General features: G+C 46.9%; 2 protein-coding genes across 4 annotated transcripts in view; one reads left to right on the top strand and one right to left on the bottom strand.

The window, feature by feature from the left end:
* The window catches only part of USP43 (ubiquitin specific peptidase 43), a 49,502-nt gene extending 43,102 nt beyond the window's left edge, over positions 1-6,400 (top strand). For both annotated transcript variants that reach the window (XM_061143474.1, XM_061143473.1), the window contains exon 15: positions 4,640-6,400. In XM_061143474.1, the coding sequence (XP_060999457.1) occupies positions 4,640-5,721 (1,082 nt within the window). In that variant the 3' untranslated portion in view covers positions 5,722-6,400. The remainder of the gene's footprint in view (positions 1-4,639) is intronic.
* A 7,941-nt stretch (positions 6,401-14,341) lies between these two features.
* DHRS7C (dehydrogenase/reductase 7C) lies at positions 14,342-26,009 on the bottom strand. Of its 2 annotated transcripts, none has more exons than XM_061141070.1 (6): positions 25,856-26,009; positions 22,728-22,840; positions 20,879-21,089; positions 18,713-18,805; positions 15,703-15,858; positions 14,342-14,550 (listed from the first exon to the last, which is right to left on the bottom strand). In XM_061141070.1, exons 1-6 carry the CDS (start codon positions 26,007-26,009, stop codon positions 14,342-14,344), a joined length of 936 nt encoding a protein of 311 aa, XP_060997053.1. The 2 variants fall into 2 exon arrangements, with proteins under 2 accessions (XP_060997053.1, XP_060997054.1); XM_061141071.1 differs by having other exon boundaries at positions 20,879-21,092.
* Between the last annotated feature and the right edge of the window lie 259 nt (positions 26,010-26,268).

Raw genomic sequence — 26,268 nt, forward strand, 5'->3', positions numbered from 1 at the left:
TGGAGCTCCCCCATGTCATTCCCCAGCTCTTAGATTTTGCTGAGATGGTTTCCTACTCTGTTCCAGATTGTCATCAGAATTCCTCTTGCTGTCCCTTTCCTGTCCCAAACACACCAACTTAACCTCATGTAACACATCCTAAGACCACCTGTTCCCTGGGAGGGTGGATGGTACCTGATTGCAGGGTCCACTGGGACGCCGCTGTCTGTCTTCATCACCCTCTGTCTTGCGGTCGTGGTGCTGACCTTCAGTGTTTGCTCAGAGTTCTTTTTAGGTATGCGTGATATGCTGTTTTACTCTCAGCAAAGCCGCAAATGTTTTCTTTCTCCGGGAAGTATATGGTAGCTTGGTGGTGAAGGGCTCTGAGGTTACAGTTGTTTTTCTCTCAGGCATCTGTGGACGTTTTCCCACGGTCTATGAGGCCCCAAGGTTGCAGGTGAGAAGTTCTTTTTTTTTTCATTGAGAGTCACTTGTTCTTTCTGGCTGGAAGCTTTGACCTTGGAGTTTAGAAATCCTACCAGAATATGCCTGGGTCTGTGTTTGTTCCTCAACCCTGTCTGGAACTCGCAACGCTCCTTCTCCAGGTGCAGGCTTTTCTTTAAGGAAATGCTCTTTTTGTTTAATTATTGTCTTGCCTACTTTTCAAATTCCTGTTATTTGCCTCTTGACTCTCCTACATCCGTCCTCAAAAGTCTCCTAGCTTTGCCCTGCAATTTCTATCTCTTTGCCATTTTGCTCTGTGGCTTGAAATGCTTCTTTCACAATTATAGAATTTGTGAAATGTACCAAATGTCATAAATTTCAAGATCACTTCAGGGCACTAATCTGAGTTTTAACAGTGACCCTGAATGCCTTCAGTTCATTTACTGAAATTTAAAACCTGAAAGTCACATATTTCAGTCTCCTGTTTTTCTACCTTGGAGTCTCATTGACAGCCTTTGTCTGTTTCCTTTGATGGCTCAAAAGAGCCTGTTCTGATGGTTCTGTTTATTCATATTCTCTGACCTCCAGACCCCCTTTGTTTGCGCTTTAGTCCCTTCAGTCATGTCTGAGTCTTTTGCAGCCCCATGGACTGTAGCCTGCCAGGCTCCTCTCTCTGTGGGATTTCCCAGGCACAAATACCAGAGTAGATTATCATGTCCTTCTCCGGCCAGACCCCGTGTTAAGTGTGTTTTTACTTTTCTATTTCTGCACACAGAGGCTTTTCCCTCCACCCTCTTCTGAGTGGCGGGTGGTTCTTGGAGTGATGGACAGGGCCGGTGGCCTTGGCTCCTGAGAGAGCCTTTCTTTTATTTACTTGTTTATTTTTATTTATATGAACTGTGGTGTTGGAGAAGACTCTTGAGAGTCCCTTGGACTGCAAGGAGATCCAACCAGTCCATCCTGAAGGAGATCAGTCCTGGGTGTTCATTGGAAGGACTGATGCTGAAGCCGAAACTCCAGTACTTTGGCCACCTCATGCGAAGAGTTGACTCATTGGAAAAGACCCTGATGCTGGGAGGGATTGGGGGCAGGAGGAGAAGGGGATGACAGAGGAAGAGATGGCTGGATGGCATCACTGACTCGATGGGCATGAGTTTGAGTAAACTTTGGGAGCTGGTGATGGACAGGGAGGCCGGGCGTGCCGCGATTCATGGGGTCGCAAAGAGTCGGACATGACTGAGCGACTGAGCTGAACTAAGTCTTCATTGCTGCCCGTGAGCTTTCCTCTAGTTGCAGGGATCAGGGGCTACTCTTCGTTGCGGTGCTGGGGCTTCTCTTGTTGGGGAGCACTTGCCACCCCACCGCCCACCTTCCCCGAAAGCAAGGTCTTTGGTGAACAGGAAGCGCTAGCTCCCAGTGGGTGCTTTCGCATTTATTTCTCCCCTCCGCCAAAGCTCTGGCTCCTTCTCAGATCCAACAAACAGAATGAAATCAAATCCTGATCGGCAAGGTGCTTTCTCACTGCGTCTTGAGAAAGAGGAGCTGGGTTCTTTGTGGACACCTGCGGTTCCCGTGACAGGATGCAGGGTGCCCGCGCCCCTCAATCGGGGGCAGGGGAAGGATGGAGAGCGGGCTCCGCCGCCTGCCAGGGCTCCTCCCTTTTTGAAAGGCTGTAAGTCACCGCTCTGTGACTCCTAATACAAAGCTTCTCTTTCTGCCCTTACCCTGGGCTGTGGACCAGGAACAAAACCTTCCCACACGTCTCAGCCCCCAGAACTGTTTTGTTTATTTATTTTCCCTCCAAGGTGTGGGAATTCAGTGATGGAACAACATCATCATTTAGGACTGGAATTACAAAGTATTTGGGAGTGATGTTGTGTCCATCGCTAGCTAATCTAAAGTGCTTTAAAGAAAAATAAAAAATACCAAAGATTATCTGTGGAAAACCTGAAAGGCAAGCTCTCCAGAACCTCGGAGATGCTGTCAGACAGATTGTGGGGTTGACGGACTGTGCACCTCGGCTGGCTTACCTGCTTGTGTGTTTTCCCGGCTGGCGGCTTGGGGACCCCTTGTACCTACTCCTGTGACCTCCTGAGCACCCCCTGCCCCCTGGGCCCTCTTCATATAGCTCAGAGGTTTGCTTTGGTGGCTGCAGTCCTGCTTATTTTGGGAGCTGTGGACTGTGCCCTGTGGTGAGAGTGGAAGACTGTGGGCAAGAGGCTGGTGCCCTGGCCCAGGGTAACTGTCCTTGTGCCACGTGGGCTTAGCTGAAGAGTCCTTTCTCAGTGGTGACAGGCATCTCATAAATCAAGGCATCTTAACGGTACAATGACCAATGACTTTTTAACTTCTAAAAATTGTGTTAAACACATATAACAGGGACTTCCCTGGTGGTCCAGTGGTTAGGACTACCGGACTTCACTGTCAAGGTTCCTGGGTTCAATCCCTGGTTGGGAAACTAAGATCCCACAAACCAGGAAAACAAACACACACACACATAACCGGCTTTGCCATCTTGACCATCTGTAAGTGTACGGTTTGGTGGTATTAAGCACATTCACATTGTTGTACGGCCACCAAAAACCACCCCTATAACTCGTCTCATCCCGTAAATCTGAACCCCTGAACCTGTTAAACACTAATTCTCTGTTCCCTCCTCCCCCAGCCCCTGGCACCCACCATTATACTTTCTGTGTCTCTGCTTTTGGCTGCTCAGAGCCCTTCTTAGGGTGTAATCATACAGTGTGTGTCTTTCCAGTGACTGGCTATTTGGGGTCCCGTGAGATTCCATATGAATTTTAGGATGAGTTTTCTCATGGGTATTTTGATAGGGATTGCACTAAGTCCATATATCACTTTGGGTAACATTGACAATTTTTTTGAAGATTTAAAAAAATTTTTTATTGTTCTTATTGCTATTTTATTTTTATTTTTTTGCCATGCCATGAGGCATGTGGAATCTTAGTTCCCAGACCAGGAATTGAACCTGTGCCCCCTGCCTTGGAAGTGCAGAGTCTTAACCATGGACCACCAGGGAAGTCCTGACATTTTAACAATATTAAACCTTCAAATCCATGAACACAAGATCCGTTTTTCATTTATTTATGTCATCTTTCATTTCTTTCAGCAGTGTTTTTCAGTTTTCAGTGTACAAGTCACCTCTTTGCTTAAGTTAGTGCCTAAGGGTTTTTTTCTGACACTGATTGACTATGTCTTCAGGAAAGATACACAGTCTTGGGTATATGTATGTTCCCTTTAGAAATGATGAGAGTAAAGAAAGAATTGAGAAGAAAATAAAAAACAGCACCCCCATGGTTCCTTCGACACCTTGTCATTTTAGTATTTATTTCTCCATACTTTGTATGTTTTCATATGTACATATGCACAGATCTATACTTATACCTGTGTATATATATATTTTTTTGCAAATTGGATTACTCTTTTTCTAGACTCTGTATCATCCTTAATAGTACATATCAAAAGCATCTTTCTCTGTCACAAAACGCACAATGGAGAATCTGGCAATTCTGATAAAATTAAACACATGATCTTCTTCTTTTTTTTTAAGCCTAAGGGAGATTGGTGCATTTGAAAGGTACAAGCACCTAATTTGACCTGGAAAAGCAGGGATTTTTGCTGAGCATTTTGTTCCATGGCCATATTTAAGATGAATGAAAAGAATCTTAAATCTTAGGCCCGTGGCCTCAGAGACTGAGCTTTCTCGGGAGTCTGCACTGCCTGGCACATAGCTACCTCTGTTGGCCCTAGCTTTCCCTGTGGCTTCAAATATATAAATGGAGCCCACGAAACACTGAGTGAAAACATTGATGTTCCCAAGGGCAGGAGCCATAGTCTTGTTCACCGCTATGTCCCCAGCACTCAGGATGGTGCCTGACCATCAGAGGTGCTTGGTCAGTGCTTGCTGGATGTGGCTACTCTTACTGCTTGGGTGCTAAGTTGCTTCAGTTGTGTCTGACTTGTTTGCAACCCCATGGACTGTAGCCCGCCAGGCTCCTCTGTCCATGGGATTCTCCAGGCAAGAATACTGGAGTGGGTTGCCATGCCCTTCTCCAGGGGATCTTCCCGACCTAGGGATGGAACTTGGGTCTCCCACATTGCAGGCGGATTCTTTACCGTCTGAGCCATGAGGGAAGCCCCGACTCTTACCGCAGCTGGAGGGGAAGTCAGGTACTGATGCTCTTGCTTTCTCTTTCAGGAGGCTTGGAGTCCAGGCCTTTGGCACGGGGCATCCAAGGCCGCAGCATCAGCATGAAGGTGCCCACGCCTTCCCGAGCCAAGCAGGGGGCCTTCAAGACCATGCCCCTCCGCTGGTCTTTTGGCCCCAGGGAGAAACCGCTGGGCGCATCCATCGAGCTGGTGGAGTACTTGGAGTCCAGACGGAGACCTCGGTCCACGAGCCAGTCCATTGTGCAGCTGCTGACGGGCCCTGCTGGTGGTCACCAGAAGTCACACGCCACCCTCTCTGTGGAGAGTGAAGACAGTAGGCGAACCAGCGACACGGTGCTGGCCACAGCGCCCTGCCCCTCTGGCCATCCTGGCCACTGCGTGGCCCCTGGAAACTCAGATGGCCCGAATGCAGCCAGGAAGCTCAAGGAAAACTCAAGTCAGGACATCAGGCTGCCCAAACAGTTTGACTTGCCCCTCACGGTGATGTCCTCAACAGAAGACGATGGGAGACGAGCCCGGCCTGAGGGCCAAAGGACCACAAGCTGTAAGGGAAGTGGCCTAACCGGGAGCAGTGGCCAAGCACCCTCCCCCAAGGAGGGTCCCAATGCTGCGACGTTACCTAGAAAGAGTGCAGACAGTCGCCCAAACAGCTCGGGCAAGATGAGAGGTAATGGGGAGAGAAGGGACCCCGAGACAGACAGATTCCCACAAGGGACCCTCACCCTTCTGAGGTCTGTGTTTTGGAAGAAGGAGATCAGGAAGAGGGACAGGCCAGAGGCAGCCCCCCAGGAGGCCCCCGTCTCCCTGGTGAGCGGCAGGCAGAGCCTGGCTGTGGATGGGGAGGCTCGAGGCTTGTCTCCATCCCTCAGGATTCGAGAGAGCCTGGCCAGGGGCCCAGCCGGCCACCTGGAAAGAGAGAGGGACGTCCGGTCAGCGCCCAGCTCTCTGCTCCTCCCTCGCAAGACTGGCAGGCCCCCGAGGGCCAGCGCCCTGGGCACATCACAGAGGAGTGTCTCCGGGGAGCAGACGTCTTTCGGTACCTTGCCAAAGGTGAAGTACCACACGCTGTCCTTACGTCGGAAGAAAACCTTGCCTGAGTCTAGCTTCTAATTTTGCATCCTGGGGGGCAGCTGCCATTCTCTCGGCTCTGCACCAAGCACCTGTGGGCGATCTGTGTTGAGACTGGGATTGGGGGAAGCCAGTTGTCTTGACCCCTGAAAATAAAAACTTCTGGTCTCTGCGTCTGTATTTCCAACACCAAACATCTGAAAAGACCTTCCTGTGTTGTTAGCTGTTTGTATGTTTCCAGACCACCAGAGGGTGCTGGTTGGTCAGTATAATCATTTCAGGGCAAGAAAGGCTGTTTTAAGTAATTCCAGGGCCTGCATACTTGTATTAAGGAATGATTCATAAAAATCTTCAGTACCAAATCAAATATTGTCATTGGCTTCTCCTAAACTTTTTTTTTTTTTTTAAATAATGGACTTAACAGGAAAATCTTTTCCTCTTGATGTTTCTCTGGGATGAAGCATTAAGGATGCCAAAAAAGAAAGTGGTTAGCGACACTAAAGCAGGATTCTAGAATGAATGGGAGAGAAATGACTAAGATTTTAGGAGAGTATTTAATATATAACAATTGTATTAAGGTTTTTCAAGGTATTTAAAAAAGATAACTATTTTGATACTAGGGGGAAAAGGAAGTTCTTGTTTTTTAAAAAAATTAACTGTGAGATCTATGTACAATTTTAATAAAAGTTCATCCATGAAACATGCAAATAGCTCTCTGAATTATTCAAGTGAGACAAACGCTCTTGTTTCTGCTGCATAAACTTAGCTCATTGCTTTTTTTCCCCCATTTAACCATTTTTAAAAAAATGAAGTATAACTGGACTTCCCTGGCAGTCCAGTGGTTAAGACTCTGCACTTCCAATGCATGGGACACAGGTTTGATCCCTGGTCAGGGAACTAAGATCTGCATGCCACATGGCACAGTAAAAAAAAAAAAAAAAGGTGACTTCCAATGTCATGTTCATTTTAGGTGTACAGCACAATGATTCAGTTATAGATAGATGGATCCTTTTTCAGATTCTTTCCCCTTATAGGTTATTAAAAATATTGAGTATAGTTCCTTGTTGGTTATCTAAGCTCATTGCTGTTGATATCAGAAAGTCATTGATTGTGTTGTTTCTGAAAATTTTAAGTACTTTTAATTAAAACGACTTGATGTTTGCTAAGGAAACAGAAGTCTCCCCAGGTCTCTCTCTGGAGAACATGTACTTTCAAGGACCAGAGTCTGAGCCTGTCTTGATGGAGCATCACCAGGGTCCTTGGACTCCTTAATGATAGAAATTGACGACAGGCCAGAGGAGGAATTCAGGCAAGGTTTTACTGGGACTCGTGCTGCAGCAGGAGGGAGTGAAGGCAAGCATCAGGTGCCCTTGTTCCCTCCCTGCAGAGGGCAGGCTGGTCCCTTAAATGGGGTGAGGGTGGTTGGGTCTGAGGGGCGGCTTGGGTAGTCTGCCCACCCCCTTGGTGGTGCTGTGTGCAGGGATCACGGGCAGGACCCTGCTATTGCTCCCTGCCCCTCAGAAGTGGCAGCTGGGTTTTGGCCTTTCTGCATCTTCTTGTTTATAATTTGGGCCGACTGCCCATATGTGCAGTTATTTTTAGTACCCTGATAGTTTCTTTGTATCTGTTCCTCTGGGACGTTTGTCCAGGTGCAAGCACTGCAAAGGGTCCCAGGTCCCAGCCTGTCTCAAGGTGACTGTCCTCTTGTTTCCTAGAACTTTGCACACTTTTCAGTAGCTGTTTTAACAAATATTGCCTCACTTATGGGGAAGCTGCTAAACCTGACTGATAGAGAAATCCTTTTCCAGATTCCCTTTTAAGTTATTAAAAATATTGAGCATCGTTCCTTGTTGGTTGTCTAAGCTCATAGCTGTTGATATCAGTAATGATATCAGACAGAGGGCTTGACAGGTGAGGTGACTGGAGAGTCTCTATTTCAACAGTCATTTTCCAGAAATACTTCCTTTCTGTTTAAGACACCCGACTCAAATTAAGTCTTTCCTCATACACTCGGCATGACTCATTGTCTGTCTCTGCTACTGTTCTTTTTCTTCCCCATAAGAAAGACTATGTAGTTTTGAAAAATTGGAGTATAATTACAATATTGCATTCGTTTCAGCTGTACAAGAAGTGAATCCGCTATATGTTTACTTACATCCCCTCCATCTTGGGCCTCCCTGACACCCACCCCTCCACCCCACCCCTCTCGGTCATCACAGAGCTCTGAGCTCAGCTCCCGGTGCTACACAGATCATCTATTTTACTAGCTGTTTTACACATGGTAGCGAATGTCAACCCTAATCTCCTGGTTCATCCCACCCTCCCCTTCCCCTGCTGTGTCCTTGTGTCCATTCTCTACATCTGTCCTGATGAAATAGGTTCATCTGTACCATGGTTCTAGATTCCAATAGCCAGGACATGGAAGTCAACCTAAATGTCCATCGACAGATGAATGGACAGAGACGATGTGGAACACATTTACAATGAAATATTACTCATCCATAGCATAAGAATGAATGAAATTGGGTCATTTGTAGAGACGATGTACTTTTGAGCACCATTTCCAAGACAGAACTGAGATGACAGAGGAAATGAGCAGCGGGGGGGGGGGGGGGGGGGGGGTCCACTACCTGATACCAGAGAGAGATGTATGTTATCAGTGGACCAGAGTGCATTTCAAAAGAAGTCTGTGTTTTCTTCAAGTCTTAATCCACGTGCTCTCAGGTGATGGGGAAGACACAGTTGTCTTCCCAGGTTTCGGGAGTCTAGGAGTCCTCCTGCTGGTTCTTTCTCCTCTGTTGACACTCATTTATCATCTCTCACTCCCAAGCTCTTCCTAAGCCCAGCTTCACTTCCTTTGTCCTCTAAGGGGTTGGGTTGTGACCCACATGTGACCCAGGCTTCTCCCTTTTGAACACCCTTGGATATCATGAGCAGGGCCCAGTTGTTAGCAGTTTTCTCTGTAATACACCACAGATGGGAGCACTTGCCCAAGGCTATAGATTTGGAATAGGAAGAGGAAATTACACTTGGACCCTGTGCTTATATCTGCCATGCCACATCTTCAGCAAGGATGCCCAAGTTCCCTTGTATCACTTTCCCATCTAGAGGGACCTGGTAGGGAAGGCTGGGAGAACAGGGCATGGGAAAGGATTGGGTCTGATTTCTGCCCAGATTGGAGGCCGAGACTATCGGAAACAGCAGGACCACCCTCAGTTCTGTCATTGGTGAAATGGGTTTTTCAGCTGTTCCAGTGACTCAGTGTTGGTGTGAAGACTAAATGGAGTCTTTGGCGAGGGGAGTGGAGGTGCTGCTCATTGGAGATGGTGAACCGCATGCAATTTTGTGGACTTGTTATGGCTCTGCTCTACAGAGAACCCCATGAACAGTATGAAAAGGCAAAAAGATAGGACACTGAAAGATGAACTCCCCAGGCTGGTAGGTGCCCAATATGCTACTGGAGATCAGCAGAGAAATAACTCCAGAAAGAATGACGAGACAGAGCCAAAGCAAAAACAACATCCAGTTGTGAATGTGACTTGTGATAGAAGCAAAGTCCAACGCTGTAAAACAATATTGCATAGGAACCTGGAATGTTAAGTCCATGAATCAAGGCAAATTGGAAGTGGTCAAATAGGAGATGGCAAGAGTGAATGTCGACATTTTAGAATCAGAAAACTAAAATGGACTGGAATGGGTGAGTTTAACTCAGATGAACGTTGTATCTACTACTGTGGGCAAGAATCCCTTAGAAGAAATGGAGTAGCCATCATAGTCAACAAAAGAGTCCGAAATGCAGTACTTGGATGCAATCTCAAAAACAACAGAATGATCTCTGTTCGTTTCCAAGGCAAACCGTTCAATATCACGGTAATCCAAGTCTATGCCCCGACCAGTAATGCTGAAGAAGCTGAAGTTGAACAGTTCTGTGCAGACCTACAGGACCTTCTAGAACTAATACCCAAAAAAGATGTCCTTTTCATTATAGGGGACTGGAATGCAAAAGTAGGTAGTCAAGAAACACCTGGAGTAACAGGCAAATTTGGCCTTGGAGTATGGAATGAAGCAGGGCAAAGGCTAATAGAGTTCTGCCAAGAGAACACACTGGTTGTAGCAAACACCCTCTTCCAACAACACAAGAGAAGACTCTACACATGGACATCACCAGATGGTCAATACCAAAATCAGACTGATTATATTCTTTGCAGCCAACGATGCAGAAGCTCTACGAAGTCAGCAAAAACAAGACCAGGAGCTGACTGTGGCTCAGATCATGAACTCCTTACTGCCAAATTCAGACGTAAATTGAAGAAAGTAAGGAAAACCACTAGACCTATCAGGTATGACCTAAATCAAATCCCTTATGATTATACAGTGGAAGTGACAAATAGATTCAAGGGATTAGATCTGATAGACAGAGTGCCTGATAAACTATGGACAGAGGTTGGTGACATTGTACAGGAGACAGGAATCAAGACCATCTCCAAGAAAAAGAAATGCAAAAAAGCAAAATGGCTGGCTGAAGAGGCCTTACAAATAGCTGTGAAAAGAAGAGAAGTGAAAAGCAAAGGAGAAAAGGAAAGATATACCCATTTGAATGCAGAGTTCCAAAGAATAGCAAGGAAAGATAAGAAAGACTTCCTCAGTGATCAGTGCCAACAAATAGAGGAAAACAATAGAATGGAAAAGACTAGAGATCTCTTCAAGAAAATTAGAGATACCAAGGGAACATTTAATGCAAAGGTGGGCTCAATAAAGGAAAGAAATGGTATGGACCTAACAGAAGAAGATATTAAGAAGAGGTCGCAAGAATACACAGAAGAACTATACAAAAAAGATCTTCATGATCCAGATAATCACAATGGTGTGATCACTGACCTAGAGCCTGACATCTGGGAATGTGAAGTCAAGTGGGCATTAGGAAGTATCACTACAAACAAAGCTAGTGGAGGTGATGGAATTTGAGCTGAGCTATTTCAAATCCTAAAAGATGATGCTGTGAAAGTGCTGCACTCAATATGCCAGCAAATTTGGAAAACTCAGCAGTGGCCACAGGACTGGAAAAGGTCAGTTTTCATTCCAATCCCAAAGAAAGGCAATGCCAAAGAATGCTCAAACTACCGCACAATTGCACTCATCTCACATGCTAGTAAAGAAATGCTCAAAATTCTCTAAGCCAGACTTCAACAGTATGTGAATATGAGCTTCCGTATGTTCATGCTAGATTTAGAAAAAGCAGAGGAACCAGAGATCAAATTGCCAACATCCATTGGATCATCGAAAAAGCAAGAGAATTCCAGAAAAACATCTATTTCTGCTTTATTTACTATGCCAAAGCCTTTGACTGTGTAGATCACCACAAACCTTGGAAAATTCTGAAAGAGATGGGAATACCAGACCTGCCTCTTGAGAAATCTGTATGCAGGTCAGGAAGCAACAGTTAGAACTGGACATGGAAAAACAGACTGGTTCCAAATAGGGAAAAGAATACGTCAAGGCTGTATAGTGTCACCCTGCTTATTTAACTTATATGCAGAGTACATCATGAGAAACGCTGGGCTGGAGGAAGCACAAACAGGAATCAAGATTGCTGGGAGAAATATCAATAATCTCAGATATGCAGATGACACCACCCTTATGGCAGAAAGTGAAGAGGAACTAAAGAGCCTCTTGATGAAAGTGAAAGAGGAGAGTGAAAAAGCTGGCTTAAAGCTCAACATTCAGAAAACTAAGATCATGGCACCTGGTCCCATCACTTCATGGCAAATAGATGGGGAAACAGTGGCTGACTTTATTTTTTGGGGCTCCAAAATCACTGCAGCCATGAAATTAAAAGACGCTTATTCCTTGGAAGAAAAGTTATGACTAACCTAGACAGCATATTAAAAAGCAGAGACATTACTTTGCCAACAAAAGTCCGTCTAGTCAAGGCTATGGTTTTTCCAATAGTCATATATGGATGTGAGAGTTGGACTAGAAAGAAAGCTGAGCGCCGAAGAATTGATGCTTTTGAACTGTGGTGTTGGAGAAGACTCTTAAGAGTCCCTTGGACTGCAAGGAGATCTAACCAGTCCATACTAAAGCAGATTAGTCCTGAATATTCATTGGAAGGACTCATGCTGAAGCTGAAACTCCAATACTTTGGCCACCTGATGTGAAGAACAGACTCATTTGAAAATACCCTGATGCTGGAAAAGACTGAAGGGGGGAGGAGAAGGGGACGACAGAGGATGAGATGGCTGGATGGCATCACCGACTCAACAGACATGAGTTTGAGTAAACTCCAGGAGTTGGTGATGGACAGGTGATAGTGATGGCGTGCTGCAGTCCATGGGGTCGCAAAGAGTCAGACATGAATGAGCAACTGAACTGAACAGAACAAAGCAGCTATAAAATAGGTTTGGAGCCACAGTGACACCTGGTGGCCATTCCTCTTCTTGCATGAAGCTTTCCCCTTAACTTAAAAAACATTTTTTCTCCCTTGTTTCAACCTAAAGGTTGTGAGTTTTCATTAGCTAGACTGGTGAGATATCCCATCCTGAGAAGGCAGCAGGGCCTGCGTGGACACAGGGACATCCGGAAGGTAATGGGGTGGAGGCATACAGTTAGAGGGAGACCAAAGTCCCTGGACAGGAAATTCAACTTCAGGGAGCTTGGGGTGCCGGCCAGGCAGTCCGGCTGAGGATGCGTCCACCCATAGGTTTCTGACCGCTTTGGCTGCAGGGACAGTGGAGCAGACCCACTGACACGGATTTTCTTCCTGAGCTGTCATTCAACGTGGCTTCCTTTGAGGAACCCCAGGGACCGAGGTCTTCCCTTACCTTGGAGTCCTAGAGTCTTTGCTCGCCCAGAATGTTGATCAGGGCCAGGGTGGACGCTTCCCAGATGCAGCCCCTCCCCACCCATCCACCCCACCCCCCACCACCAAAGGAGGGGCCCCTTAGCTGTACTCCACCCTGAGAGAAGGCAGAACCCTAAAGAGAGCAGGTCAGGACCCCAGGTCCGGGGCTGGGTGGTGGCCAAGCTTGACCTGGAGCCCAGTCCTGGGGCAACACCAAGGCTGCCTGCAGGGCTGGCTCCAGCCCTTCGTGTCCTGAAGCTGCCTTCTCTGTCTCTGGTCACCAATCACATCAGTCATTTTCTTAATGGTGCTGTCCCTCCCCTGCCTTCCAGCCCCTACTGACCCTCCATCGTTCTGGCCTAGGCAGCTCCTAGCACCCTGACACCCAGCAACAATAATAACACAGGTCATCTTGCTGATTCTAGGCCTGCCCTGACTTAAGAGTCCTAAATTCTGGAGACACATCCTGGCCTGCAACCTTATCCTGGGGCTGCCTGGGTTCCTTGGTGATCCTATGGTCTGGACACTGTGCCGTTTTTTTTTTTTTTTTGGCTGCGCTAGGTCTTCGTTTGCAACTCTCTGGTTTAGTTGCCCTGCAGCATATGGGATCTTAGTTCCCCAACCAGGGATCAAACCTGCATCGCCTGCCTTGGAAGGTGGACCACCAGGGAAGTAAGTCCCTGACATTTTCCTTATAAATTGAGGCAGATGTACTTGTGGATGTGTACCACGTGTGTTAATTTTGTAAATGGCGTGGGTTCAGGAAGGAAATTTGGGCCCTCTTTCAACTATAAATATTAGAAAAAGTTTGAAGCAGTAGTTACAAAATTAGTGCAAAAAATATATCCTACACTTCCCAAGATCTGAAGAATCATTAACTGTTGTGTTTAAGAAAAACTAAACTAAGAGAAACACCCATCAATAATAACGATGGCAGTTTTAAATGAATTTTGCTTTGAGAATGTAAGAAAAGGCTGGAATGAGCTGGATGCCCCAAGGCAGAAGTTCTCAAGATCTGTTGCAATTTAGAATCCACTGGAAAAAAAATTTAAACATTTGTGCCTGGGCTCCTCTTGGGACAAATGAAATCCAGGGAAAAGGGCTGATTCTGCTGCCAAGACCAAGGATTACAGCTCTGCTCTATTGCCAACCTGGGAGCCGCTAGCCCCATGCAGCTATTTACATTTAAATTACTGCAAATTAAATAAAATTAAAAACTCTGTTTCTCAGTTGCACAGGCCACATTTTAAGTACCTAACAGCCACACGTGGCTGGTGGTTGCCACAATGGACACGGCAGATGATACAATATTTCCATCATTCCAGAAAGTTCTATTTAGCAGCGCTTCCCTAAGGAGCTGGCAAGTCCAGCTTCTACGGTTAGGGGCTGACTGGATAGGTCACCCTTATGTAAAATGGAGGTGATTTTCTGAGTGCCTGGGCAGGCTGATGGCGTGTGTGTGTGTGTGTGTGTGTGTGTGTGTGTGTGTGTGTGTGTGTGTGTGTGTGTGTGTGTATGTATGTGTACGTGTTGAGCCCATTACGGGTCCTGTTTTTCTGCTGGATTGTCACCTTATAGAGTCGAGACGCTTCTCGGGAAATTTGTCCCGGGAATGTCAATTGGGAGACACCCAGAGGCCTGGAGCGACTGGACTGGTCTCCGGGCCACCCTTACTGTGATAGTGAATATCTCCCACCTGGAGTGCAGCTGGGGGAATTGTTCCCTCTCCACCCCCACCCCCGTGTTGAGAAGATGCAAGGACCCACCACCTACCAGCAAAACCTTTATTCCCCTCGAGGAGACCCGTTTGAAGCCTGGCAGTTAACCCTCCTCGGGGACGCTGAGTCTCTCCTTCACCCCATAGGCCACCACGGCGAAAAAGAGCTCGGGGAACAAGGTGCGGATGTACACGGCGGCCTTGGGGATGGGGTTGGCCAGGAAGACCTCTTGCTTCTTGCGTCTCACCGTGCGCATCACCTCCTCCGCCACGTCCACAGGGTGCGCCCCGTAGGTCAGCTTCCTGAAAAAGACTGAAAAGCCCCCCAGGAAGGGGCGGGGCTCATAGCCAAGGTGGGGAGGGGTGTGCGGTGGTGGAGTCCCAGCCTCGGGGCCAACCCTGCACGTGCTGGCCGCTGGCCATGCGCCATGAGCAGGCATTTTACCCGTCGTGCCTTAGCTTCCGCATCTGTAAAGTGGGTGCAGTTTCCGGCCCTTTAACAACCCAGGGTGGTTATGAGTGGTGAAAGGGATGAGAAAGAGCTAAGAAGGTAAGAAGGTGTCAGATGTATGACGGGGCTGCTGTTCATGATTGTTGCCAGGCTGTCCTCGTCCATTGCCTCCTGAAACCGGTTGCCCACGTCTTTGTTGTTGTTCAATCACTAAGTGGCATCCGACTCTTTGGCGACCTCATGAGTGGCTTGATAGGCTCCTATAGCCATGGGATTTCTCAGGAGTGGGTTGCCATTGCCTTCTCCAGGGGATCTTCCCCACCCAGAAATTGAACCCACGTCTCCTGCATTGGCAGGTGGCTTCTTTACCACTGAGCCTTGTGAGGTAGCCGCTCTGTGTAGGGCATTCTAGAATAGAGATCACAAGTGCACTTACAGAGCACTCAGGATGTGCTGGTTGCTGTTCCAAACTCTGAGCTGGAACTTTCCTTTCTAGGACTCTACCAGGTCGGTATTCACCGTCATCTCTCATTGTACAAAGGGGAAACAGATGGAGGGAGTAGCTACTGTTCCAATACTTAATATGAGACAGACGGGAGTTTTAGAGCAGGCACTCGGGGCCAGACTCTGAGCTTCTCTCTGTGTTGCCACCTAGGCAAGGGGAGCAGAAGGTTCTCCAAAACCAAATCCTGGCTGTTCCACTTGGGAAACTGAGGCCCAGAGATGGGCAGTCTGGGACCAAGGTCACACAGCCTGTGAGTGATGGAGCCCGGCCCGGCCTTGGTCTGCTGGCTGTGGCTTAGGGTTCCCTCTACCTGGCGCCCTGGGACTGAAGTTTTGGGGCCCCTCCCCGCTGTCAGCTGGGTGCAGACACCCCATCTCCCCGGTCTCACGCTTCAGGAACACCCCGCCCCCACGGTACCCCAACCCCACCCCCCGCCACCCTGGGCGTACCCCACTCCTCCACAAGCCCTCCCCAGCCCCGTTCCCTCCAGCTGCGCTCTGAAGGCTCACATTTCCAGATGGAGGCCTCCCAGTTTCCTTGGCCTGGATCAACGTGGTAGGAGCGGATGAAGGTGGGACTCACGGTGCTGACGACCACGTCGTATTCCTCCACTTCCGCCCGCAGGCAGTCGAAGAAGCCGAGTGCCGCGTGCTTGGAGGCGGCGTCTGCAAGAGAAACCAGCCCAAGGGTGGGCGCGGGTCCCGCTGTGCCTCCCAGGAGGGGGCTGGCGACACATATCCCTACAGGCTCTGCTGGGTGAGGCCGCAAAAATCCCCAGCCTTGCCCCTCACTTCATAGATGCGGACAGAGAGCCCTTGTGAAGCAGTGGACAGATGCAGAGATGGGACCCAGTTCAGTTTAGCTACTATTCCACTGTGTGACTTTGGGCAAGTGACCAGTTTTTTACCTTCAGAGATTCAGTTTTCTTGTCTTTAAAATGTCCACTTGCAGCACAGTTTACAGTAGGCAAGGTATGGAAGCAACCAAAATTCCAACCAACAGATGAATGGATAAAGAGAATATGGTACATATATACACTGGAATATTGTGTGTATATACTCAGTAACTCATCCTGTCCAGCTCTTTGCGACCCTGTGGACTGTAGCCTGCCAGGTCCTTCTATCCATGGGGTTTACCAGGCAAGAATACTTGAGCCGGTTGCCATTTCCTTCTCTAGGGCACCTTTCCAAGAATCGAACTCACGTCTCCTGCATTTGGCAGGCAGATTCTTGACCGCTCAGCCACCTGGGATGCCCCACACTGGAATCTTACTCAGCCATGAAAAGAATAAAATCATGCCATTGGCAGCAACACGGATGGATCTAGAGATTATCATACTAAGTGAAATAAGTCAGAGACAAATCAGTTCAGTTCAGACAATTCAGTTCAGTTCAGTCGCTCGGTCTGTCCGACTCTTTGTGACCCCATGGCCTGCAGCACGCCAGGCCTCCCTATCACCAACACCCAGAGTTTACTCAAACTCATGTCCATTGAGTTGGTGGTGCCATCCAACCATCTCATCCTCTGTCTTCCCCTTCTCCTTCCCCCTTCAATCTTTTCCAGCATCAGGGTCTTTTCATATGAGTTGGTTCTTCGCATCAGGTGGCCAAAATATTGGAGTTTCAGCTTCAGCATCAGTCCTTCCAATGAATATTCAGGACTGATTTCCTTTAGGGTGGACCGGTTGGATCTCCTTGCAGTCCAAGGGACTCTCAAGAGTCTTCTCCAACATCACAGTTCAAAAGCATCAATTCTTCTGTGCTCAACTTTCTTTCTAGTCCAACTCTCACATCCATACATGACTACTGGAAAAACCATAGACTTGACTAGAGACGGACCTTTGTTGGCAAAGTAATGTTTCTGCTTTTTAATATGCTGTCTAGGTTGGTCATAACTTTCTTTCCAAGGAGTAAGCGTCTTTTAATTTCATGGCTGCAATCACCATCTGCAGTGATTTTGGAGCCCCCCAAAATAAAGTCAGCCACTGTTTCCACTGTTTCCGCATCTATTTGCCATGAAGTGATGGGACCAGGTGCCATGATCTTAGTTTTCTGAATGTTGAGCTTTAAGCCAACTTTTTCACTCTCCTCTTTCACTTTCATCAAGAGGCTCATTAGTTCTTCTTTGCTTTTTGCCATAAGGGTGGTGTCATCTGCATATCTGAGGTTATTGATATTTCTCCCGGTAATCTTGATTCCAGCTTGTGCTTCCTCCAGCCCAGCGTTTCTTATGATGTACTCTGCATATAAGTTAAATAAGCAGGGTGACACTATATAGCCTTGACATACTCCTTTTTCTATTTGGAACCAGTCTGTTTTTCCATGTCCAGTTCTAACTGTTGCTTCCTGACCTGCATACAGATTTCTCAAGAGGCAGGTCAGGTGGTCTGGTGTTCCCAAATATCATTTGATCCCACTTATATGTGGAATCTAAAAAAAATGATACAAATCAACTTATTTACAAAACAGAAACAGGCTCACAGACTTCGAAAACATTTATGATTACCAAAGGGGAAAGGAGGGAGGGAAGGGATAAGTTAGGAGTTTGGGATTGACGTAGACACACTACTATATATAAAAGAGATAATGAGTAAGGACCTATTGTATGGCACAGGGAACTTTACTCAATATTCTGTAATAACCATTACAGGAGGAGAATCTGAAAAAGAATGAATGTCTGTATATGTATAAGTGAGTCACTTTGTTGTACAAGTGAAACTAGCATACTGTTGTAAGTCATCCGTGTGTGCTAAGTCACTTTAGTCCTGTATGACTCTTCACATCACTGTAGCCCACCAGGCTCCTCTGTCCATGGGGATTCTCCAGGCAAGAATACTCGAGTGGGTTGCTATGCCCTCATCCATGGGATCTTCCCAACCCTGGATCAAACCCATGCCTCTTACGTCTCCTGCATTGGCAGGTTACTGGTTCTTTACCAGTAGTGCCACCTGGGAAGTCCAGAAATCAATCATACTCCAATATTAAACAATTTTTTTAAAAAAAGATTAATATTAAGCCACATCAGGTAAAAATAAATAAAATAGAGGTAATTAATTAATCAATTAAGGATAGTATCATTCTTGCCAAGTGAGAAAATGTATGTAAAATGCCTGACATGGGTGTGAATTCCCATTTCCTTCCTGGGAAGCCTGATTCCCCATGTAAGACTGTTTTCTCAGGGTCCTGAGGCCATCAGGGTTAAGAATGCAGGTGCCGGAGCTCAGATGACTGGCTCGTAGAATGAGGATATGGTGAGGTGTATAAATAACAGATATAACTGCTGTGAGCATAGAACAAGAGGAGCTTCTGGGGTCAGAGGGAAGGACTTATCTTTATCTCTCACAGTCACCTGCGTGCTGTAGGTGCTCAAAAATAGGAGCTGAAGGGATGAAAGAAAAGCCAAAGGATGCTTTCATCTCTGGACCCTCTTCCCCCAGTAACCACATGCTTCATTCTAGACACCACATCTCTTGTCTTATAAGACATATAACCTAAGGTGAAACTTGTCCTAGCAACTTACAGGCTGTACGGAAGGGGATTCCAAGCTTCCCCTGGATGTTGTTCACTAACACGATTTGTCCAGTCCTCCGGGAGATCATGTTGGGGAGCAGGGCTGGAAAGCACAGGACGAAGACTCATGGTTACAAACCTGAGATGGAGTCAGGCAGCAGCCGGCAGACCCCTTCCCCAGACCCCTCATCACACAGGCTCCTCTGCCTCCCTGCTAACTGGATTACAGTGGGACACAGGTGGGATGGATCCCAGCCACCATTAATCCAGTTTGGCTAAGAGTGGGCTGGGCTCAACCAGTGAATTGCTGGGTTATTTTATTTTATTATTATTTTTGTGTCATGCAGGATCTTAATTCCCAGGCCCCCTGCAGTTGAAGTTTGAAGTGCTAACCACTAGCCCTAACCCTGGGTGATTTTATTATATTTTTTAAAGCTTTTTTTTTTTTTTTTAAATGGGAACCATTTTTTAAATCTTTATTGAATTTGTTACAGTATTGCTTCTGTTTTATGTTTTGGTTTTTTGGCCACTAGGCATGTGAGACCTTAGCTCCCCTACCAGGAATCCAACCCACACCTCTTGCATTGGAAGGTGAAGTCTTAACCACTGGACCTTCAGGGAAGTCCCCAACCCTGGGTGATTTTCAATGACCCATCCATATCCTTGAAGTTACACTGATTTCAGTAGTGAGAAAGTTAGCTCCCTTTCCAATTTCACCATTCCTCCAGGAGGGAGGTTGGTTCAGGCGGGTCTTTAAAACTTCTCTTGCATGTGCTAATCTTAAAAAAAAAAAAAAAGGAAAGACCTCAGCTCTGTGTCTTGGGAAAACTTAAGACTTTGTTTTGATTTCAGATTTTCTTCCACTTATGGAGAGGAAAGGAGTTTTTAATTTATGGTTAAAAAAGAAGTTCCTCTTAAGTAGAATTAATTGACAAATGAGGAAATTTAGAAAAAGCAATGGAGCAATGATAGCACAGGTGGAATAAGGAGATGGCAAAAAATCAAGATTCAACTTAGCATGCCTCACTTTGTTGCCAGGGAACTGGAGCTCTCAGAGGTTGAGGGGAGGACACACCTTGGCTGGCCTGCTGGGTGTGTCCATAGTGACTGGGCTGGAGGAAACTGTGGTCTCTGGGGCACGCTCATCCCTGGAAGCTCTGGGAGTCATCTTTCTGCTCCCAATGCTGCTTTGCCTTCATCTGTCACAGTTCTCAGAATCCCATTTTTGTAGAGATTCTGGGTGTACAGAAGGAAGCTCAAAGATCCTGCTCTTTCAGCCCTGCCAGTGCACCCTGCTCCCTAAATGTATATTCTTATACATCCTTATGTTCTTCCTTTTGTGATTCTGCTTTGATAAACTCTATTTTGGGTGGGTGGAGGGCTTTAACTCTTGGGTTCTATTCCATGTCATCTCTAGCTACTCCACACCCCCCACCCTAGCTTCAGACCTACATTTGAACTTGGTTGTTAGAATCTCCACAAAGGGACCATCATTTTACGCTAGTGGCTCAGACGGTAAAGAATCTGCCTGGAATGCAGGAGATGCAGGTTAGATCCCTGGGTCGGGAAGATCCCCTGGAGAAGAAAATGGCTACCCACTCTGGTACTCTTGCCTGAAAAACCCCATGGACAGAGGAGCCTGGTGGGCTACAGTCCATGAGGTCACAACGAGTCGGCCACGACTGAGCGACTAACACTTTCCTATTTCTGAAAAGAGATTGACAGTATTCTGGGTCTTCTGTAGTTTGGGGTAAACTCTTCATGACTGAGGACAGAATTTCAACACTGGACCAACTGTCATTATTAGGAGCAGATCAACCACAAGGTGGATATAGTAGAAGGTTTGCAGGGGATGAAGACAATGGTCCAGAGATGTGGAATGGGATGGGAGGGGAGCCATGGATGTGAGTAAGAAAAGAGGAGTCAAGGGCAGGGTTTGGGAAGGGGACTGCACAGAGAGGCAGGTAGGAATATACCATTAAGAGACTTTTACAATCCCTTTTCTTTCATCAACTTTTATAGTCGAAAGCCAAAAGCTTTCACCAAACAGGCAGGGATTTTTCTGAAGAGGACTAGAGGCTCCATCCAGAAGTGGATAACTATCTGGAGACATATCAGAGAACTCTTGAGCAGCCCAGTGACCCAGAATTCCACGGGATGGTCAAACTCACGAGACCTTTGGTCAGTATGATGGGTCCAAAGTAATTGGCATCCATGATCTTTTTGTCGAGCTCCAGAGAAATCTTATGGGCAGGTCCCTTCACCTTCACGCTGGCATTGTTGATGAGGATGTCCACGCAGCCGTAGCAATCCAGGACCTCTTTGGCCACATCCTGGACACAGCTGATGTCTGAGAGATCCAAGAGGACCAGCTTTGGGGTGAATGTCTGCTGGACCAATGAGAAAGTCAAGGCACATGTGGGAACATCCCCACAGACCTTGTGGCCCTACCATCTAAGAGTTGCCCCTTTTGAAACTCAGAGCTTGTGGAATGACTACAAACAGATGAAATGAAGCAGAGATAACTGGGAGAAAGGAAACTGATGGAGAAAATGCATCCTTGGGGACCAAGGCAACAATAACATTCCCAACACGCAAACATGCACTGCAAAGTTTGATCTTCTGGTCAAGGGGCCAGAACTGAGAAATCCAAATGGAGACTGTGCATGGATTCTCTGATGTCATTTTTAAAATAACATTTCTGAGCTCCTCTTTGGAAATGGCTTTCAGACTGGCTTCCAAGCCACAGGAGAATCTGCCCAGTACTTTGTAGCCACATTTGTTTTTTGGCCAAAATCATATACTAGATATAATTTTTTGAAACACCATCTGTATAGGTACAAGGCATTGTGTTCAGCCCTAAACATGCTGTCATCAAGATTTTCATGATTTAGTAGGAGCACAGGTGGAAAAATTGATGATGCCACGTGGCAGATACAATCCCGGTATTTCACAAATATGAGTCCTGAGATATGCTCTTAAAAAAGCATGTTCTCTGGTTCAATATATTTGGGAAATATAGACTGCTATACATTCTTCTTGGAGATAACACAATGAATATTTACATAACAAAGGTTCTGAAAAGTCCTGCAGTAAAGAAATCAGTCAGAGAAGCTTTCTCTAACTCAGTATTTCCCACACAGTTGACCTCAGACCCTCTTTTTTACTACCTCACGACCAATACCTGATAAAATCCCAAGAAACATGCTTTGGGGTTGTGGTGTTATCCTTTTGCTCCATCTCCTCAAATACCAGACTTAGTTCTGAATTATTTTTGGCTTTATCCAAAATCAAATTCAACATTAAGGGCAAAGATTATTTAAAAAAAAAACAATTCTTGACACTTCCCTGGTGGTCCAGTGGTTAAGACTCTGTTTCCAGTGCAGGCAGCATGGATTTGATCCTTGGTTGGGTAGTTCCACATGCCATGCAGAGAGGCAAAAAAAAAAAAATCCTAAAGAGAACTCTGAAAGCAATTTCTTAAACAATGATCCAGAAATGCCTTGAAAACCCTAGCTTCATTGAAATGTGTTTGCCTGCTATATAACTTCATGGACGGGGACATCATTTCCCTGATTTCTTTCAAGGATATAAAAAACTTGGGGCTGACCATCGTGGCTTGAGGAATCTTAGTTTTCCAGCCAAAGATTGAACATGGCCCCAGCAGTGACCGCACTGAGTCCTAACCACTGGACCACCAGGAAAGTCCCTCTTTGAAGGAGATATTATTTGAAGTATTATTTAAAAAGTCAGCATGAGAATTTATAAACAGAGTGATATCTGTGACATACCATATCTTCTGGGTCCTCTGAGTCTGACTTAAATAGAATGGGGTGGGGCTCAGAGGCTAGAGAAGAAATTTTTGGTGTGGTGAGGGGTCAAAATGAATCAACCCCCAAGTCGGCTGTGTCAAGATTACATTTCCCCAAAGCTATCACCAAATTTCACCCAGAGCTGCTCTGTGACAAGCACGAAGACTTAAGGGTGCCCAGGGGTTGCCCATGCTGGCTGCCCGAAGGCCTTACCTTGCTGGGATCAGCCACACTGATCAGGGCATCATATAGACTCTGAAGCCTCTCCCAGTTCTTTCCACACAACACCAGCCTGGCCCCGCCGGTATGGAACACCCGAGCACACTCTGTGGGGAAGAAGGAAGGAGGATAGGACGCACTGTGTGGATGAAACTGCTTGGGGCAGAGGGGGCGGTGGTTACAAATTCAAGGATTCAAAGAATTCAGAAGTCTTAGAGCTATGAGTTCCTTTAGAGGACATTGCATGCAACTTTCTGGAATTTCTTCTTGCTTCCAGCTTCAGCATGGCCGCCTTCTGTGAAGGGCACCTCACGGGGGCATGAAATAGCTCCTCTTTCATTAGGCAGTTCTGATTTCTGGGACACTCTTTCTTTCTTTTTGATCGTGCTGTGTGGCCTACGGGATCTTAGTTTCCTCACCAGGGATTGAACCTGTGCCCCCTGCATTGGGAGAGTGGAGTCTTAACCACTGAACCACCAGGGAAATCCTGATATATTCTTTCTTAAACTGGCCAGAAGGATGACTCTGTCCAATAAGACCCCCAGAAGCACAGTGTTCAGTATATCTCAGTCTGAGGATATCGGAGACAGTTGCCTTTTTTTTTTTTTTTTCCAGATCAAATGTCACTAGTTTCCTCTACATTTCCGTTGTGGGTTGATGCCCCAGCTAGGGCTCTTTTTATTTAAAAAAAAAAAAAAAAAGTAAAGCTGTCTTCTGTCTAGTTAATTTTATTCTAGATGAATTTCTTGCTTGCTCAAAGTTCTCAACTGGGCAGTGATTGGTAGATACAAGTATTTTTATGTGGCAATAACGTTGATATTTAAGAACAATAAAAGCTGGACTTCCCTGGTGGAGCAATGGATAAGATTCCACCTGCCATTGCAGGGGACACAAGTTTGATCCCTGGTCCAGGAATGTCCCACAGTCAGTGGAGCAACTAAAGCCCATGTGCCACAATTACTGAGCCCACGTGCTACAGCTACTGAAGCCCGCATGCCCTAGAGCCTATGCTCTGCAACAAGAGAAGTCTTGCAACGAGAAGCCCATGCACCGCAAAATAGCCCATGCCCTGCAACGAGAAGCCCACGCACCGAAAAAGTAGCCCTTGTTTGCTGCAGCTAGAGAAAGCCCAGCGCAGCAAGGAAGACCCAGCACAGCCAACAAACGAAACAATAAAAGCTAACAGACTTTGACAGTTTACTTGCTTGAGTGGCTATTGAAAGAGGTTTACACATATTAGCTTATTTTATTCTCACAGTCATCCCACGCAGTGGTTTGTTATGTTGGGTTCCCTAGAAACAGAACCTACAGGGTTTTAGCCACTGGACCACCAGGGAAGTCCCTCGATTCTTTTTTCTTGAAAGATCATTTTCAATATATGTGGTTTTTATAATAAGAGAATTCACTAAAGGAAACCATTTGGAGGGAGAATGGCTAGTCTCCCCGAGTTTGGGCTGTAATTCTCAGTGGTGGCGGCAGCTGCGCTGAGTGTGGGCAGCCCTGGAGGTCGTGTTTCACAGACCAGAGGCCATTAGTCTGAAAGAGACTTTTTTATTTCAGCGATATTAAAATGCACAAAGATGGCCCAGGGCCATCGTAAGAAACCGTTGATTAAGAGACAGTTAGCTCAATTTCTGGCAACCCACTCCAGTATTCTTGCTGGGAGAATCCCATGGACAGAAGAGCCTGGCAGGCTACAGTCCACGGCGTCACAAGAGTCGGACACCATTTAGCGACTAAACCACCACCACCAGCTCAATTTTAGGAATGGTTAAAGGAAGAAAATGGTGTGTCTTAGAGGTGATGAAACACAGGCAAGGTTTGTGTTCTCTGAAACAGTTTAAGTGCTGTGGTTAAGTATTTTGAAGATCATTCTTGCTGCAGACACAGTGGGTACAAGATGACTTTATTCCTGACTTGGCTGAATTGTGTGGGTTTGGGGCAAAGGTTAGAAGTCCTGACATCTCTGTCTGCCTGGTTTCCCTAGGAGAAAGCTTGGCTCTGACCCCCTTGCTGCTCTCCAGTGTTACCCACTGGGTTCGGTCAGGTTCTGTGGGACTGGGTGTGTCCTGTGGGCTATGTGTCACTTACCTCCTCCGCTCAATGCCCCTCACTATTTTTTTTTTTTTTTTGCCTGGGACCTGAGAAACGGAGCACTTTGAACCCTGAATCGCTGTGGTCAGCAGCAAGTTAAAGCCACCATAAGAGTTTATGAAGGTCACACCCCCACTCCCAGCTTCTCAAGTTACTTCTAAATGCCTTCAAGACCGGGAAGTGATGTGGTTGAATCAGGCCAATTGTAAGACAGCAGGGATAATGGGGTGTGTGGCACGCTGGCGTTTGCATGCTCTGTATGATTTATTCATTCTTATCGCCACTGCTAACATTTGAGACGTGCCCACGACAGCGCCAGGCACTGTCCTAAGGGCTTTCCATTTCTTGATTCATTTAGTCATCACAACCACATTATGAGGCACAGAGTATTAGCATCCTTGCTTTCAGATGAGAAATCCAAGGCAGAGCAATGCATCACCAGTTAGTAATTGGTGGAACCAAGAATTGAACCCAGCTCACAGGTCTGGCCTCATCACCAGTTCACTGCCCCAGCTGACTTTGTCTTTGAGCTTCAAAATTTCTAGAAACTCCCTGCAGGCAAAGCAAATCACTTCTGCAGACTGGTTTTGGCCTGTAAGCTGTGCATTTGCAACCCTAAGTATTCCAATCCCCTCATTTCTCAGGCAAGCAAGCTTTAGCCTCCAAGAAAGAAGACACTGGCTGATTAATGACAGATGCTGGGAGAGAACTCAGCCTTGACCCACGCCCTCCTACCCAGAGGGCTCACCCACACCCACCCTATGGCCTCTCATCCTTCAGGGAAGAAGTGGGCACAAGAGGCTGTGAAACTCATTTGTGCATGCTCAGTCGTGTCCGACTCTGTAGCCCATAGACTGTAGCCCACCAGGTTCCTCTGTCCATGGGATTTCCCAGGCAAGAATACTGGAGTGGGTTGCCATTCCCTTCTGCAGGGGATCTTCCCGACCCAGGGATCGAACCCGAGTCTCCTGTGTTGGCAGGCAGATTCTTTACCACTGAGCCATCGGGGATGCCCGAAGCGCGCTTACCCTTGCCCAGTCCTGAGATGGCGTCGGTGATGACCACCACCTTGTTCTGCACGACTGACTTGGACCACAGCCGGGACACCTCCTGGTAGATGAAGAGGAGACCGCTGATTCCTAAGAGCAGCAGGGGCAGCATGAGCACCGCGGTGACCCCCATCTTGTTCTGGGGAAAACGGGGGAAAGGAACTCGCTTGACACAGGGACTCGGAACCCGGGGCAGAGGAGGCCCGAGGCTGCAGGGCACACTCACGCCCTGAGCCCGGAGCCCTCTCCAGGAGCCAGGCTCTGTGCAAACCCCCTGAGTGCTGCTTCCAGAGCTCCTGGCCTCGTGCTAATCCCCAAATGGTCATGAAGAGGGAATTACTCACAGTGTCTTCAGAAGCAGATGGAATCCGGGGACCTGCCCTCCCAGAGGT

The sequence above is a fragment of the Dama dama genome, chromosome 5, assembly GCF_033118175.1.
Source record: "Dama dama isolate Ldn47 chromosome 5, ASM3311817v1, whole genome shotgun sequence".
NCBI classification, from domain to species: domain Eukaryota; kingdom Metazoa; phylum Chordata; class Mammalia; order Artiodactyla; family Cervidae; genus Dama; species Dama dama.